Source organism: Sarcophilus harrisii, chromosome 2, assembly GCF_902635505.1.
Source record: "Sarcophilus harrisii chromosome 2, mSarHar1.11, whole genome shotgun sequence".
NCBI classification, from domain to species: domain Eukaryota; kingdom Metazoa; phylum Chordata; class Mammalia; order Dasyuromorphia; family Dasyuridae; genus Sarcophilus; species Sarcophilus harrisii.
This window is the reverse complement of record NC_045427.1, coordinates 595,306,952-595,322,275: the sequence shown is the minus strand read 5'-3', so window position 1 is coordinate 595,322,275 and position 15,324 is coordinate 595,306,952. Positions and strand designations below refer to the sequence as shown.

General features: G+C 35.9%; 2 protein-coding genes across 7 annotated transcripts in view; one reads left to right on the top strand and one right to left on the bottom strand.

The window, feature by feature from the left end:
• LRRC18 (leucine rich repeat containing 18) overlaps window positions 1-9,382 on the bottom strand; it is a 33,580-nt gene extending 24,198 nt beyond the window's left edge. For 2 of the 3 annotated variants that reach the window (XM_031956291.1, XM_031956289.1), the window contains exons 1-4: window positions 9,364-9,382; window positions 8,490-8,573; window positions 3,020-3,120; window positions 2,588-2,675 (exon numbers count right to left, since the gene is read on the bottom strand). The gene's annotated coding sequence lies outside the window, so the exon portion shown is untranslated. Of the gene's footprint in view, window positions 1-2,587; window positions 2,676-3,019; window positions 3,121-3,564; window positions 3,749-8,489; window positions 8,574-9,363 lie in introns of all 3 variants that reach the window. The other variant, XM_031956290.1, reaches the window with a different exon arrangement.
• WDFY4 (WDFY family member 4) overlaps window positions 1-15,324 on the top strand; it is a 486,698-nt gene that overhangs the window by 408,036 nt on the left and 63,338 nt on the right. For all 4 annotated transcript variants that reach the window (XM_031956283.1, XM_031956282.1, XM_012539778.3 and 1 more), the window contains one exon: window positions 10,758-10,800. In XM_031956283.1, coding sequence (XP_031812143.1) covers window positions 10,758-10,800 — 43 coding nt within the window. The remainder of the gene's footprint in view (window positions 1-10,757; window positions 10,801-15,324) is intronic.

The following is a 15,324-nucleotide window of genomic DNA, read 5'->3' as shown; positions in this document are numbered from 1 at the left end:
ACTGTAATCACATTAAGATAGTATACCTTTCAGATTTGTGGAAAAGAGAGGAATTATTTATGGCCAAAAAAGAACTAAAGAACATTTTTAAATGCAAAATGTATTAATTTTGATTATAGTAATTAAAAAGCTTGTGTACAAACAAAATCAATGTACTAAGATTTAGAAGGGAAGCAAAAAACTGGGGAAAAAATTTTATAGCCAGTGTTTCTGATAAAGGCCTCATTTCTAAAATATATAGAGAACTGACTCAAATTTATAATAATACAACCACTTGATAATGGTCAAAGTATATGAATAGACAATTTTCAGATGAAGAAATTAGAGCCATTTCTAGTCATATGAAAAAATATTCTAATTCACTAATGATTAGAGAAATGCAAATCAAGACAACTCAGGTACCAACTCACACCTCTCAGATTGGCTAAAATGTCAGAAAAAGATAATGACTAATGTTGGAGGGGATGTGGGAAAACTGTAACACTGATGCATTGCTGGTAGAGTTGTGAACTGACGCAACCACCCTAGAGAGCAATTTGGAACTATGCTCAAAAAGTTATCAAAATGTGCGTACCCTTTGATCTAGCAGTGTCACCACTGGGTCTATATGCCAAATAGATCACAAAAGAGGAGAAAAGAATCCACATATCCTAAAATATTTGTAGCAGCCCTTTTTGAAGTGGCAACGAACTAGAAACTGAATGGATGCCCATCGATTGGAGAATGGCTGAATAAGTTATGGTATGGGAATGTTATGGAATATTATTTTTCTATAAGAAAGGATGAGCAGGCTGATTTCAGAAAAGCCTAGAAAGATTTATATGAAGTAATGCTAAGTGAAGTGAGTAGAACCAGGAAAATATTGTACATAGCAACAAAATTATGTGATATCAACTGTGATGGACTTGGATCTTTCTAACAATGAGGTCATTCAAGGCAATTCCAATAGATTTGTGATGGAAAATGCCAATACATTCAGAGAGAAGAAGAGAGAGTGAATGTGGATCAAAACATGATATTTTCACCTTTGATGTTATTGTTGTTAAGTTGGTTTTTTATCAGGGTTTTTTTTTTTTTTTTTTTTTGCTTTCAATCTGATTTTTCTTGCATGATGAATATGGAAATATGTTTAGAAGAAATGCACATATTTAACCTATATTGGATTGCTCACTGTCTTGAGGAGGGGTTGGGGGAAGGGAAGGAAAAAATTTTGGAACACAACATTTTGCATGTTGAATGTTGAAAATTATCTTTGCATATGTTTGAAAAAATAAAAAGCTTTTATAAAAAAGGAAGAACAAAAAAGAAAGAAAAGTTTAAAGTCAGAAAGACCCAAGTTTAGATACAGTTTCAGACACTTACTAACTTTGTGAACCTACCCAAATTACTTAATTCATTTGTAAAATTAATCTGAAGAAGGAAATGGCAAACCACTCCAGTATCTTTGCAAAGAAGATCCCAAATAGGGTCCCAAAGAGTAGGACAGGACTGAATAGCAGCAAATGTATACAGTCCCAGCTGGTCTGTATAAGAAGCAGGCTTTCACCCCAAATCTTCATTCCCTGTGCTAGTCTTTTCTATAATAATAAAGGACATATACCTACTACTTGCCATACCTCTTATTTAATTCCCATAACAGCTTTTAGAGTAGTCTAGATATTATTATGTCAGTTTTACACTTTAGGAAACTGAGGCTCAGATAAATTGAGTAACCTGTTCATTCATAGTCATACCAAGCTATTAAAAAAGTCAGAGGAGGGATTAGAACTGAGTTTTCTGACTCCATGTCTAGCACTGTATCTACTATGGATCAAAATCAAAAACTAATCATAAATTCAGATTTGGAAGGGACTTGAGAGGCCAATGTGTCTAGCACCTTTCCCCTTGCCCTTGTTTTACAGATTAGTAAATTGAGGCCATGAGAGGCTAAATGATATGTCCAAGATCACACAAGTGGTAAGCATCAGAAATAAGATTAAAGGCAAGATTTTAAAGCCAAAATATTTTCTAGCCAGCCACATATTAAATTATATAGAGCCTTATGGTAAAATTATAAGACTTGTAATTCCTTCTTCCTAACTGATCTGGAGTGCCTCCATTTAGTGTGATTTCTTCAGGTCATTTGGACTAAAACTTTCATTGCCTTTAGCAATAATTACTCAGGAGACTTCCTGTTTACTCTGACTTTGAGACTAGCTTGGAAGGAGAGTACTGAATGATCACAGCACAATAATCCTCACACTGTTTTTTTATGTTGCTTTCATTGTATACATTCCTAGAAATACTTGGGCATTTAAAGCATATTTCCAAATAATTTTAAAGACCACTTTTAAAGTTCTAGCATTTAGCAAGGAAATAAGAGTTTTGTAACTTTACTGTCACCTTGTAACATACACCCTTGATTAAAAACTTTCCAAAGAACTTATCAAGCTGCTGCAAGAGTCCACTTTGGATCCCATACCACCCCTCCATCCCTCTGCAAACTATTTTATCCTTGGAATGAGCTGCCTTTTTTGGCCTTCTCTCATATAGGTTCTCCTCTAAATAATGAATTAGCTTTTGTCTGGGATTTGTAAAGAAAACTCACAGAAAGAAAAGACCAGGGTGCATTTGAGTTTCAATTGCTTGGCAGTTCTAAAATTGCAGGCTCGAGACTAGAGGCACAACTTCAAACTCTGATTTAAGAAAAGTTAAAATAAAAAAGTAATTAGTATATCTGCCACCACTCATGGATACACACACATGTTTTTCTCTCCCTCTCTCTTTCTCCTTTTGTCTCCCTCTCTCACCTCCTCTCGCTCTTCCCCTGTTCTCCCTCTCTTCCCTCTTTCCTTCTCCCTCTCTCTCCCACCTCTCTCTTTACCCTTCTCTCTCTCTCTCTCTCTCTCTCTCTCTCTCTCTCTCTCTCTTCCTCCCTCCCTCCCTCCCTCTCCCTCTCTCTTCTCTCTCTCTCACACACACACATATACACACACACACACACACACATACACACAGAGAAAGAGAAAAATGAACTTACTCAGTTATAGTCTCAATTCTTCAGTGAACTCGGAAACTTTGTCACTAGGCAACTGGAAGCCTGGGTCCTTGGAGATTATTACCATAATGTTTGAGTCTAACCTGCAAGTTTAAACAAGAACCAGGGGGGTTACTGTTTGATGAGCCTGAAAACCTTGGGAAAGTTCAGTAGAGCTGATTGCGAAATGCTTTTAGCCTGATTCCACAGACAGAGGAATTTATTTGCTGGTCAGACAGATCATCAAGAAGGCCCCCCCTCTTCCCCAACTGCCCTCTACCTTTGTGCCTGACCACCCTACAGCACACTTTGCCAGCATTTGTCTAGGGGAGAGTTTTATCAGGTCTATTTCTGACTGTACCCCAGTTTGTGATAACCAAATCACCCTTTTCAAGGAAATTATCTGAGAATTAAATAATGGAAAGGAAATAAAAAAAATCTTTAAAATATCTATGCATAACAATAAGTCAACTCTGTTGGGATTTGTGTTCTTATTTTTTAAATTGTGATTTTCTAGAATTTTAAAATTCAGCTTGGAGTGACCATACCTGGTAAGAAAATGCCCAGATTCTGAGGTCTTTTGAAAATCCTCTTTTTCAAAGCAAGGAATGAATAAGTTTCCATTCAAATCAATGACCATTAAAGTGTGAGCCATTATGCTTGCAGAAAGTTGATTAATACTGGAAGATTCAATTTAATTCAACAACCCTTTATTAAGCACCTTGCTGAGTGCTGGGGATTTAAACAAAAATGAAACACATTTAAGAATCTTGAGCATTATATAGTATTTTTTCTTCCAAGATTGCAGTTAACATATGATAAATACATATCTTAATATTGTAGTCAGATCTTGGTAAAACATACTTTTAATGAGTCTATGAGTTTGAATAAAAGTTTGAGATTCTAGTACCTTTAAAGACAAGTTATTGCCAAGCACTGGTGAGGGAAAAAACAATTGCTTCTACCTGCAAGGTTAATCCTAATATCAGCCTCTAATTCAATTCACAAATGTGCACATGAGAAAATAGATGGCCTAATGAAGCCCAGAACCTTTACTGGGAGTGAAGGGAAGAGGGAGGGAGAAGAGAGAGAAAGAGAGACAGGCAGACAGACAAGGGCAGAGAGACAGAGAGAAAGGAGGAAGAGAAAGACAGAGATAAGAGAAACAGAGATGAAATAAACAGAAAGACACTGAGAGAGATGAGAGAGACACAGACACAGACAGAGACTGAGAGACAGAGACACAGACAGAGAGACAAAGATAGACACCCAGAGAGAGACAAATAGACAGATAGCCAGACAGACAGAGAAGGAGGCAGAGAGACAGAGGTTAGAGAGACACACACAGATAAAGACAGAGACAGAGAAAGAGGGACAAATAGAGGTAGAGAAATAGAGTGATAAAGACAGAGAGAGGAAGGAGAGATAGATAGTGACAGAGACCAGAGAGAAATACAGAGACACAGAGATCAGCCAAACAAACACATACACACACACACACACATACAGAGAGACAGACAGACAGACAGACAGAAAGAAAGAGACAGAAACAAAGACCCACACAGAGAAATAGAAGACAAAGGCAGAAAAACAGAGAGATGAAGAGAGAGAGAGGAGGGAGGGAGAGACAGAGACATACTCACAGAGACAGAGATGGAAAGAGAGAACTAGAGAAACAGAGACAGGTACTGAGAGACCAGAGAGACAGAAAATGATAAACAGAAAGAAGGAGATACAGATAGAGATATAAATAAATAGATAAATGAAGAATAGATAGACATTGAGATATACAGATATATGTATATATAATATATATATATCTACACCTATAAATATGATGCATATGTTCATATGAGCATATACTTAGATATATGTATTTATATAATTCACATATATATTATATATAGCATATTTATGTGTACTGTGGAGTTGTAAAGTATTATCATCAACCTGGTTTACAAAGGACAATGAATTTTAGTTTAATTATGGTCTGTATTTTCCAGTACCTTTAGTCCTGGAACCTAAAGCGCTCAGTAGACTTGTATGAGTCTTCGGCTAATATGTGAAAACATATGCAGTAATCCAGTAAGGCCCAAACTCAATAGAAAACTATGATGGTAATGGGCTCTTTGAGTGGGAGATTCCAGGTTCAGCTCCTGATGCTGTTGCTACCTCTGTAACCCTGAACAAATTCATTTAACTTCTCTTGGATCAGCATCTTCCTCCATGAAATGGGAGAAGGCTCAACTGCCTGACTTTGAAGTTCCTTCCTGCTCTGACTCTGTGGTCCCATGATCAATCTCCAGAACTTCCCAGAAATAACAGCAGCAGCAATAATATTGACAATACTAGCGGCGTTGTGCCATAGTAGCTAGAGAGCAACCTTAGAGACAGGAAGATGCCAGGCTAAGTCCATTTTTGACACATATTGATTGCGATTGTAGGAAAGGGACTTATCATACAAGTTGTCGAATGGGAGGCAAAGTCAACATAAATCTATAAGGGTCGTATTTCCTACTGGTTCTTCCCAATACCAATGAACTTCTGAGTCTGGAGCAATCTCAATAATAATATTGATAATTAACTTAGATCATATAATGCTTTGAGATTTGTCTGGTGATTTACACAGATTTTCTCAGCAGATTCTCAGACAAACTTGTGAAGGAGATGCTGTTATTATCTCTATTTTACGGCTGAGAAGATTGAAGTTCAGAAAAGTTAAGGGACTAGCCCAGCATTAAACAGCTAATAAGTACTTGAGCCCCGTCTTCCTCTATTATCAAATGAGATAACATATGCAAGGTACTTAGAAATCTAAAAATGCTTTATAAAATGCTATTGTTATTGTTGTTATTATTCCTATGTCCAAACTCAGTGTCCTATCTACTCTGAAACAAGATCATTTTCAAGACCTGCTAAGAAACTACTGGTTTGATCCCAGTGCAGGGTAGAAAAGTAGGAAAAATGGTTGCAGAATTTCCCTAGAATCCCTTGAACTTTCAATTTCTTTATCATCTTTGGGGTTTGCCTAAGTTAAATGTGGTTTTTCTCTGGTACAAATAGACTTGGACCAATATTTTGGGGATATTTCAGTTTATGTTCACATTCCAGGGATATACTCTGATTGCTCCAGGTTTTTCTGAACTTAGAGAATCCAGACTAGATTTTATATTTTATCATAAGGGGTGTGTGTTTGTGTGTGTGTGTGTGTGTGTGTGTGTGTGTAATGGGGAAAGGGAGAGAGGGAAGAAAGGAGGGAGAGAGATAAAGAGTGAGAAACAGAGATACAGAGAGAGAGAGAGAGAGAGAGAGAATGGGGGAGAGGGTAGGAAAGAGACAGAAAGAGAGAGACAGAGACAGAGAGAGAAACTATGCAAATGGCATATTGAGATTTGGAGGTTTTGGAATGATTTGCTTTCCAAGTCCACAACTCTAGGTAAGAAGGCCTTTAAACTCCATCATTACTAGACCTGCTCTCAGTCTTTTATAAATAGGCCTAGAGTGAATGTCTTGGTTAATGTTCCATGTTCCTATTTATTCCTAATGAGGAATAGTGGGTACCGGAGTTTTTTAATAATCTAGCAGGTAAACTACCATTTCTAAAAAGCATAGATGATGGCCTCAGCAAACATGTATCCCATGGAGGTAGATGAAATTCTTAATGCTTAGGATGACAGAATTGGTATCCAAATGCAACTCTATAAACTGGAATGATGGGCCAAACCCAGTTAAATAACATTTGATAGGGATAAATCTAAATTCCTAACCTGAATTTTAAAAATCAACCAAACAAATATAACATGGGAAGATACAAATAGATAGTAGTTATGTGAAAAGACCTGGAAGTTTTAATTGAGTAAAAACTCAACCTGAGTCAAGAGTAATGCAGTAGCCAAAAACACTAATTTGATCATAGATTGCATGTATAGGGCTCAAACACATAAACTACAAGTGTAATAGGACTGAATTTCACATTGTGTTCAATATATTTGTATTGTGTCTAGAATGAGAGGGATCAAAATCTCCCTTGCTTTGCTTTGCTTAGATCTCATCTAGGAATGTGTCCTGGCCTAGACAGGACATGGAAAAAAAACCTATATGCTTCATTTCTGGTTTAAAGTCCTCAGCCTTAGTGTGACAATGAATTTTTATAAATGCATTTTAATAGCCAAAATGGATTCATGCGACCAGTGAATAAAATTACTCTAAAACTAACTAAATGACATCTTGAGAAATGAGAGAATGAAATAGTAGAAAAATACTCGGGAAAATTAAGAAATTTTCCCCAAAGCCCTGTCTTCTCCCACTTCCTTGTCATAATATTCCCTATGCTCATTAAATTCCTTCTTAAGTGCTATTTTTCCTTCTCCCCATCATTAATGATGTTACCTTCAGCCCTCATATAACATTTTATCTGAACTCCTAAATTGCATAACACAACATTATTTTATGTTTTAGCTTTAGATGTTTGTGCCTATCCTACAAGAGTGGAAGTTCCTTCCTGGAAGAACAGAGAATCACTGTGACCTTATTTAAACCTTGTATCTCCTTTGAGTGCCTAGCACAGTGCTCTGTACCTAATATGTGCTTAATAAAAATGCATTGAACTGGTTGTTCAAAGGCTATTAATGAGTCTAGGAAAAGACTACAAGTAAGGGATTAGACAGCAGAATGGTGAACAGGCAACATGAGCATGAGGGCATAAGGCATCTGGAATAGATGATTGAAGAACAAGGATAGATGAGGTATCCACAGGGTAAAGAACTTGTAAAAAAAAAATAAACCTCATCTTCTTTGTCCTTTTGCCTAGCACTGGCCTAGAAAAGTAAGTGACTCCCTAGGTTTGTTTGATTTGGACTAAATAATAATGGCAGCTTGCTGTTGGAGAGGAAATTTAGTTTCCATCTGTGCTACGGAGCAGCAAGAAGTCAGGCCTGAGGCAACTGCATAAAGAAAATTAAGGGCAAAATAAAAAAAAATAATCCCAGGTATAAGCAGTTTAAAGGGCAAAGATTTATTTCAGAGCTAAATCCCCAGGAAGTAGGTTTTAAAACCAAGGTTCTCTCAACTAGAGAAAGCTCAGTGCCATGGAAAGAAGGTTAAAGTCAAATGATCAATTATTATCTGTTTGACCGTGGCTTCTCTATTAGGTCTTCAAATCCTTCTTTTGGAAAATGAGGATGGAAGGTAAGAGATGATCTCTAAGTCCCTTTTAGAACTAAGATTCTGTGATTCTGAATCATGTGGAACTTAAAATATGTAATGTTCTATAGTTCTATGTGTGAAATGGTAGAGAGAAAAAAACATGAGAAAGGGGAAAGGAGGATGAGCTAGTATACTATGTTTCTAGAAAACTGTCTTCACTTAAAATCTTAATATTTTCAAGAGTAAATTGTATAAGTTCTACAATATTTGCCTTATATCAAAATATTGCTAAAATTAATAATTTTTGTTCTTAAAAATAATCACTCACTTATATTGGTCTGTTTCTTAGTTCAGGCAGTAAGAGGTGGTGGAAATTCTGGTCCTTTAACAACAGCTTATGGTGGAGAAAAGACTGAAAAAGTGAAGAGATAGAAATGATGTTATGCCTGACATTGTGACATGTTAATAAGTCACAAAGGAAGACATAATTCCAGAGTCATTAAATGATCAGGATAGTAGGGCAGTGGTATCTTTACACGGGATCTATTAACAAAGTACCCTCTCAGTTTTACTAGCCTATACATTTTCTTTATTCTTTCTTTACCTAACAGTAAATCTTGAAGGAAAGTGACTACCCTCAGCACCTTTTGTACTTGTTCAAGAAAAAGTCTTACTAGAACCTTGTTTCCCAGGACAGAAGGTACTGGAAAAACAGGTTGCAGTAGAGACTTAGAAAGCTGTAATTGTATACTCAGCTTTTTGAAAATTAAGGCTTTCATTGTCTCAATTTTATTTCCTGAAAACTCAAAAGAAATATTTAATCTTTCTCATAGGGGCTCCATGAAATATAATAAATCTAATAATTCATCATAAAGTATATTACTCTGGAAATGAAAACAGAGCTATATAAATGATAAATAAAAATAAACTGATTTAATGATTCTATTTGGAAACCAAAATTGTTGAATCTCAAAATAAAGCCATTGGAAGAAATGAACAAACTATGGTGAGCAGTAATAAGCATCTAGGTTTATTTTCCACTCTGTATGATATCCCGTTTCCTCATGGCCTAGCCTTTTGCACACAAGGCAGAATCTCAGACTAAGAATAGATTGTTTTCCCTATCAGAAAGGAAAGGAGTTGTTATTTGTGTGAATGGTTGCTATAAACTCATTCTATAATGCTAGGTCATAGACGCTCACCACATCATGTAAATAAAGCCTTACATGGGCTGAGAGTTATTACATACATTCCCTGAGGCAGTCAGAGATTTGCCTTGGGCTTGGTCACCATGTTCAAAAAAACAGATTAAATTGGTAGCTACTCAGACAAATTTTAGTCTCCTTGGGAACCTGAAACATCACAAACACACACATGCATGTGTGTATATATGTATGTGTATTGCATGTATATTCACATGCATGTGTTCATATGTTTGTGTGCATTTATGTATACATTGTGTATGTATATGTGTGTTGTGCTTTTGTTATACATAATATGCATCTTATACATATGATATACATTTAGGAAAAGGAAAGAGAAAGAAAGGGAGAGAGTTGAGAAAGAGAGAAAGAGGCAGCTTAACATAGTGATTAGTCTCTATTCACTCAATTAGTCTCAGAACCAAGAAGGTTCAAGTCTCATCTCTGAGTTATATGGATTGTGTGAACCTGAGTAAGTTATTTAATGCCCAAGTGCTCTAAGCAGTCTTGAGATAAAGAGAATATGCTGGTGTCCATTGTTAGAGGAAACGCCCTAAACTAATGAAATCTCAAGTCCAGTCTCCACCTCATAGAAACAAAATTATGCAAAAGGCTTGGAGAAATGGAGCATGGTAAATGAAAAGAGATCTAATTAAGGAATCAAGAGAGCCTTGATAATTCTCTTGTTGCTGAACCCACTGGTTGTATCATTTAGACTCTCATTTTTCTCATATGTGAACAGGGAATAATCATACTGTAATAGTCATTTCACAAGGCTATTGCAATTTTTAAATATATGTATGTTTAGATACATATATTCTAACATACCTATATATATAACCATATGTGCACATATTTATATATACACGTATGTTTATACAAACACACATATACGTGCATATATATTTATGTGTGTATATATTAATATACATACACATATATGTATCAGTTATTACTACCAGGACTTCCTGCTACTGATTTGGAAATATATGTATGGCAATAGCAAAGGAAAATATCTTTGTTTCTAATGTTTCTCAAGGACTTTCTCAAAAAAACATATCCATGACTGACACTTTCGGGAATTATAAGACAGGGGAGTCCACCCAAAGAAGGATTACTTTCATGGTAATGGTGATGGATTTGGAGGTTTCAGGTGTTTTATGAGGACAAATAAAGGAAGAAGACAGAGGGAAATGAAGGTTGCCAATGATCTCAGCCATTCTAACCACTTGGTCTTTGTCAGCTGGCTCTGACACCATCAATGGGCCCAACTAAGGAACTCTTCCCTGCTGGAGCCTCCAAGTATCACCTAAGCACGGGTTCCTCGATTATATGTTTCATGTTGCCTCTCTGAGTGCTTTGATGGTCACCGTCAACCTTTTTGTTTCTTATAGGAAAAATATTGGATCAGAGAAGATGATGCTGCAGAAATGGCAGGTATGTATCTCTTCAGAAGAAGAAGGAAAAAAAATCTGCGACTGAGAAATTTGTATTGGGAAATAATAGTTCTCTCTCCAACAAGGAAAAGAATAAGGATGTGTAATTAATTCATGTGTTCTTTTGGTTCATTTCAACATTTGATAAATGAAAACATTACTCCTAAAAGCCTTTATCTGTGCTCTGAAGTCCATGAGCACTAGACCTGGAAGAAGATGGGAGTTCAGATCTTTGCTCCTCAACTTAGCTATTTGTTACCTTGAATGGATCCTTTCCTTCACATTTATGGCTTCATTTTTCTCATTAATGGATGAAAGTGCTTAATATCTTTCCCTCTCTACATTGTTAGATACTATGAGTCTTTATGTGTATGTTTATGTCTGTGAGCCTGGCAGACAAGAGGAAAAGAGAGAGAGAAATAGACAGGGATGGGTGAGGGAGTAAAAGGAGAAAGGAAGGGGAAAAGATAACAAGAGAGACAGACAGACAAATAGACAGAGAAGGAAGGACAGAGAAATTGAGACAGAGGCAGAGGCAAAGAGATAGCAGACAAAGAAAGAGGACATTATTGGAAAAAGAAAGAACAAGGAATCCCATGGTGATGGGGGAAATTAGAATATCCTTAGTTTATGTATGGGCAGCTAGGTGGAGCAGTGGATAGAGCACCAGACCTAGAGTCAGGAAGATTCATTGTCCTGAATTCAAATCCAGATTCGGACACTTAACTACCTGTGTCACCCCGGACAAGCCATTTAATTAACTGTTTGACTCAGTTTCCTCATCTGTACAATAAGCCAGAAAAGGAAATAGCAAACTGTTCCAGTATCTTTGCTAAGAAAACCCCAAATGGGGTTACAAAGAGTGAGACATGACTGAAAGCAAAAGATAGGCATGTATCTTGGGAAAGTGATTATCAGAAGACATAAATAAATAACTCTAATCACAGCTACATTGAACCTTTTACTGTGAGAGCTTTAACAAAGATACCCTTGTTGAATGGACATCATTTTTTAAACATGCAATTCTTACAAACATATTTCAATATTCATCCTGCTGCATAAAAAAATCACATTAAAAGGGAAAAACAGGAGAAAGGAAAAAACAAGCAAATTATAATAACAACAAAAAGGTGAAAATGCCATAGTCCCCATAGTCTTCTGTCTGACTCTGGATGGCTCTCTCTCCAGCACAAGTCTATTGGAAGTGTCCTGAATCACCGCATTGTTGAAGAGCCAAGTCCATCACAATTGCTCATCACATAATCTTCTTGTTACTGAGTACAATGTTCTCTTGGTACTACTTACTTCATTCAGCATCAGTTCACATAAGTCTTTCTAGGCTTTTCTGAAATCATCCTACTCATCATTTCATATAGAACAATAATATTCCATCACCTTCATATACCATAACTTATTCAGCCATTCTCCAACTAAATGAGCATCAACTCAATTTCCAGTACCGTACCACTACAAAAAGGGCTGCTACAAACATTTTTGAACATATGGGGTCCTTTTTCATCTTTTATAATCTCTTTGGGATACAAATCCAGTAGTTAAGAGTTCTGAATCTAAGGGTATGCAGTTTGATAGTTCTTTGGACATAGTTCCAAATCACTATCTAGAATGGTTGGATCATTTCACAACTCCACCAACAATGCATTAATGTCCCAATTTTCCCACATCTCCTCCAACATTTATCATCCTTTCCTGACATCTCAGTCAATCTGAGAGATGTGAAGTGATACCTCAGAGTTGTCTTAATTTGCATTTCTCTAATCAATAGTGATTTAGAGCATTTTTCTTCATATGACTAGAGATGGCTTTAATTTCTTTATCTGAAAATTATCTGTTCACATGCTTTGACCATTTACAATTTGGATAATAGCTTGTATGCTTATAAATTTGAGTCAATTCTCCATACATAGATGAGGTCTCAGAAACACTAGTTGTAATTTTTTTCCAGCTTTCTGCTTCTATTCTAATCTTTAATTTTGTTTGTACAAAAACTTTTTAAATTTAGTATAATCAAAACTATCCATTCTGCATTTCATAGTGTTCTTTAGTTCATCTTTAGCCATAAATTTCTCCCTTCTCCTTAGATCTGAGAGGCAGACTACCCCTTGTTCTCCTAATATAGGAATATGCATATATATATATATATATATACACACACATATATATATGTATAGCTTTTCTTTATGTCTAAATCATGAACCCATTTCGTGGGTATACAAACCAGGGAGGAGATCAAGGAAGATTTTACTAAGAAGAAAAAGATCCTGAGCTGGGCCTTGAAGGAAAAAAATATTTGAGGTTGAAGTGAAAAGAGAAGGCACTCCAGATAGGGAAGAGAGCTTGTGAGAATGTGGAGGCTAGATTTGGAATCTTGAGTATGGGATAGAGTGTTTCTTTAGCATACTGGTTTCCAATTTTTTCAGAAATTTTTGTCAAATACTGAGCTCTTACCCCAAAAACTGGAGTGTTAGGATTTATCATACATTAGATTACAATAGAAATTGATTGTTATGTATTGTGAACCTAATTTATTCCACTGATCCACAACTCCAATTCTTATTCAATATCAAATGGTTTTGATGACTGCCACTTTATAATATAGTTTTAGGTCTGGTACATCTTAGTCACCTTCCTTTGCATTTTTTTCATTATCTCTCTTGAAATTGTTATTCCAGATGAATTTTGTTAATATTTTTTCTAGCGCTATAAAGTAATTTCTTGGCAGTTTAATTGGTATGTCACTAAATAAGTAGATTAATTTAGGTAGAATTGTCATTTTATTATATAATATTGGCCTACCCATGAACATTTGATTTTCTTCCAATTTTTTAGATCTACTTTACTTGCATAAAAAGTATTTTGTAATTTTGTTTATATAATTCCTTGCTTTGTCTTGGCAGGTAGACTCTCAAATGTTTTATATTATCTCAAGTTATTTTAAATGGATTTTTTTCTATCTCTTGCCACTGGGGTTTTTTGGTATCATATAGAAATGCCAATGATTTATGTGGGTTTATTTTATATCCTGAAATTTTGCTATGAATGGATTTGCTCCATCAGTCAGGACTATAACTTGAAAATTTTGCAACAAGGCAACAAAAAGTGGAAGATTGTTGAGAAATAGTCTCTTTGAGGTAAGAAAAGGAAACTGAGTGTTGGAAGGCCTTCACTCCTTTGAATCTTTCCCAGGGAATATAATACGATTCAAGGATGGAGTCCTCCCAGGGCCCCATGAGCACTTTGAGCCTATCACCTGCTCCAATTCTTTGACAAAGCTGACCACATAAACTGATAGAAAGATAAGAATAGACCAACTAGGATGAGCCTAGATTATAGTCTATTCTCTCGCTTCTGGTCTCCATCTTGTATTTGAATAAGATCCTTTCACCTCTGTAGATTTAATTTAGTCCCCTCTTATTTTGACTATTCCTGGGGAAAAGCCTCATTTGTTTTGCTCTAGTTTCTATTCTATCAGCCTTGCTGCTTTGGAGCTCAGCATCTGAATAAACCAGAGTCTGATGTGAGTTTTTTTATCAACTTTCAGAACCAATGATCTGCAATGGAATAGGTTACGCTCACAGGACAAAATAGTCAATAACTATAGCAATCTAGTGTTTGACAAACCCAAAGATCCCAACTTTGGGATAAGAATTCATTATTTGACAAAAACTGTTGGGAAAACTGGAAATTAGTATGGCAGAAATTAGACATGGACCCACACTTAACCCTATACACCAAGATAAGATCAAAATGGGTTCATGATCTAGGCATAAAGAATGAGATAATAAATAAATTAGAGGAACATAGGATAGTTTACCTCTCAGACTTGTGGAGGAGGAAGGAATTTGTGACCAAAGAAGAACTAGAGATCATTATTGATCACAAAATAGAAAATTTTGATTATATCAAATTAAAAAGCCTTTTACACAAAACTAATGCAAACAAGATTAGAAGGGAACCAACAAACTGGGAAAACATTTTTTACAGTTAAAGGTTCTGATAAAGGCCTCATTTCCAAAATATATAGAGAATTGACTCTGATTTATAAGAAATCAAGGCATTCTCCAATTGATAAATGGTCAAAGGGTATAAACAGACAATTTTCAGATGATGAAATTGAAACTATTTCCACCATATGAAAGTGTTCCAAATCACTGTTGATCAGAGAAATGCAAATTAAGACAATTCTGAGATAGCACTATATACCTCTTAGATTGGCTAAGATGACAGGAAAAAATAATGATGAATATTGGAGGGGATGCAGGAAAACTGGGACACTGATGAATTGTTGGTGGAGTTGTGAACAAATCCAACCATTCTGGAGAGCAATCTGGAATTATGCCCAAAAAGCTATCAAACTATGCATACCCTTTGATCCAGCAGTGTTACTACTCGGCTTATACCTCAAGGAGATACTAAAGAAGGGAAAGGGACCTGTATGTGCCAAAATGTTTGTGGCAGCCCTGTTTGTAGTGGCTAGAAACTGGAAAATGAATGGATGCCCATCAAT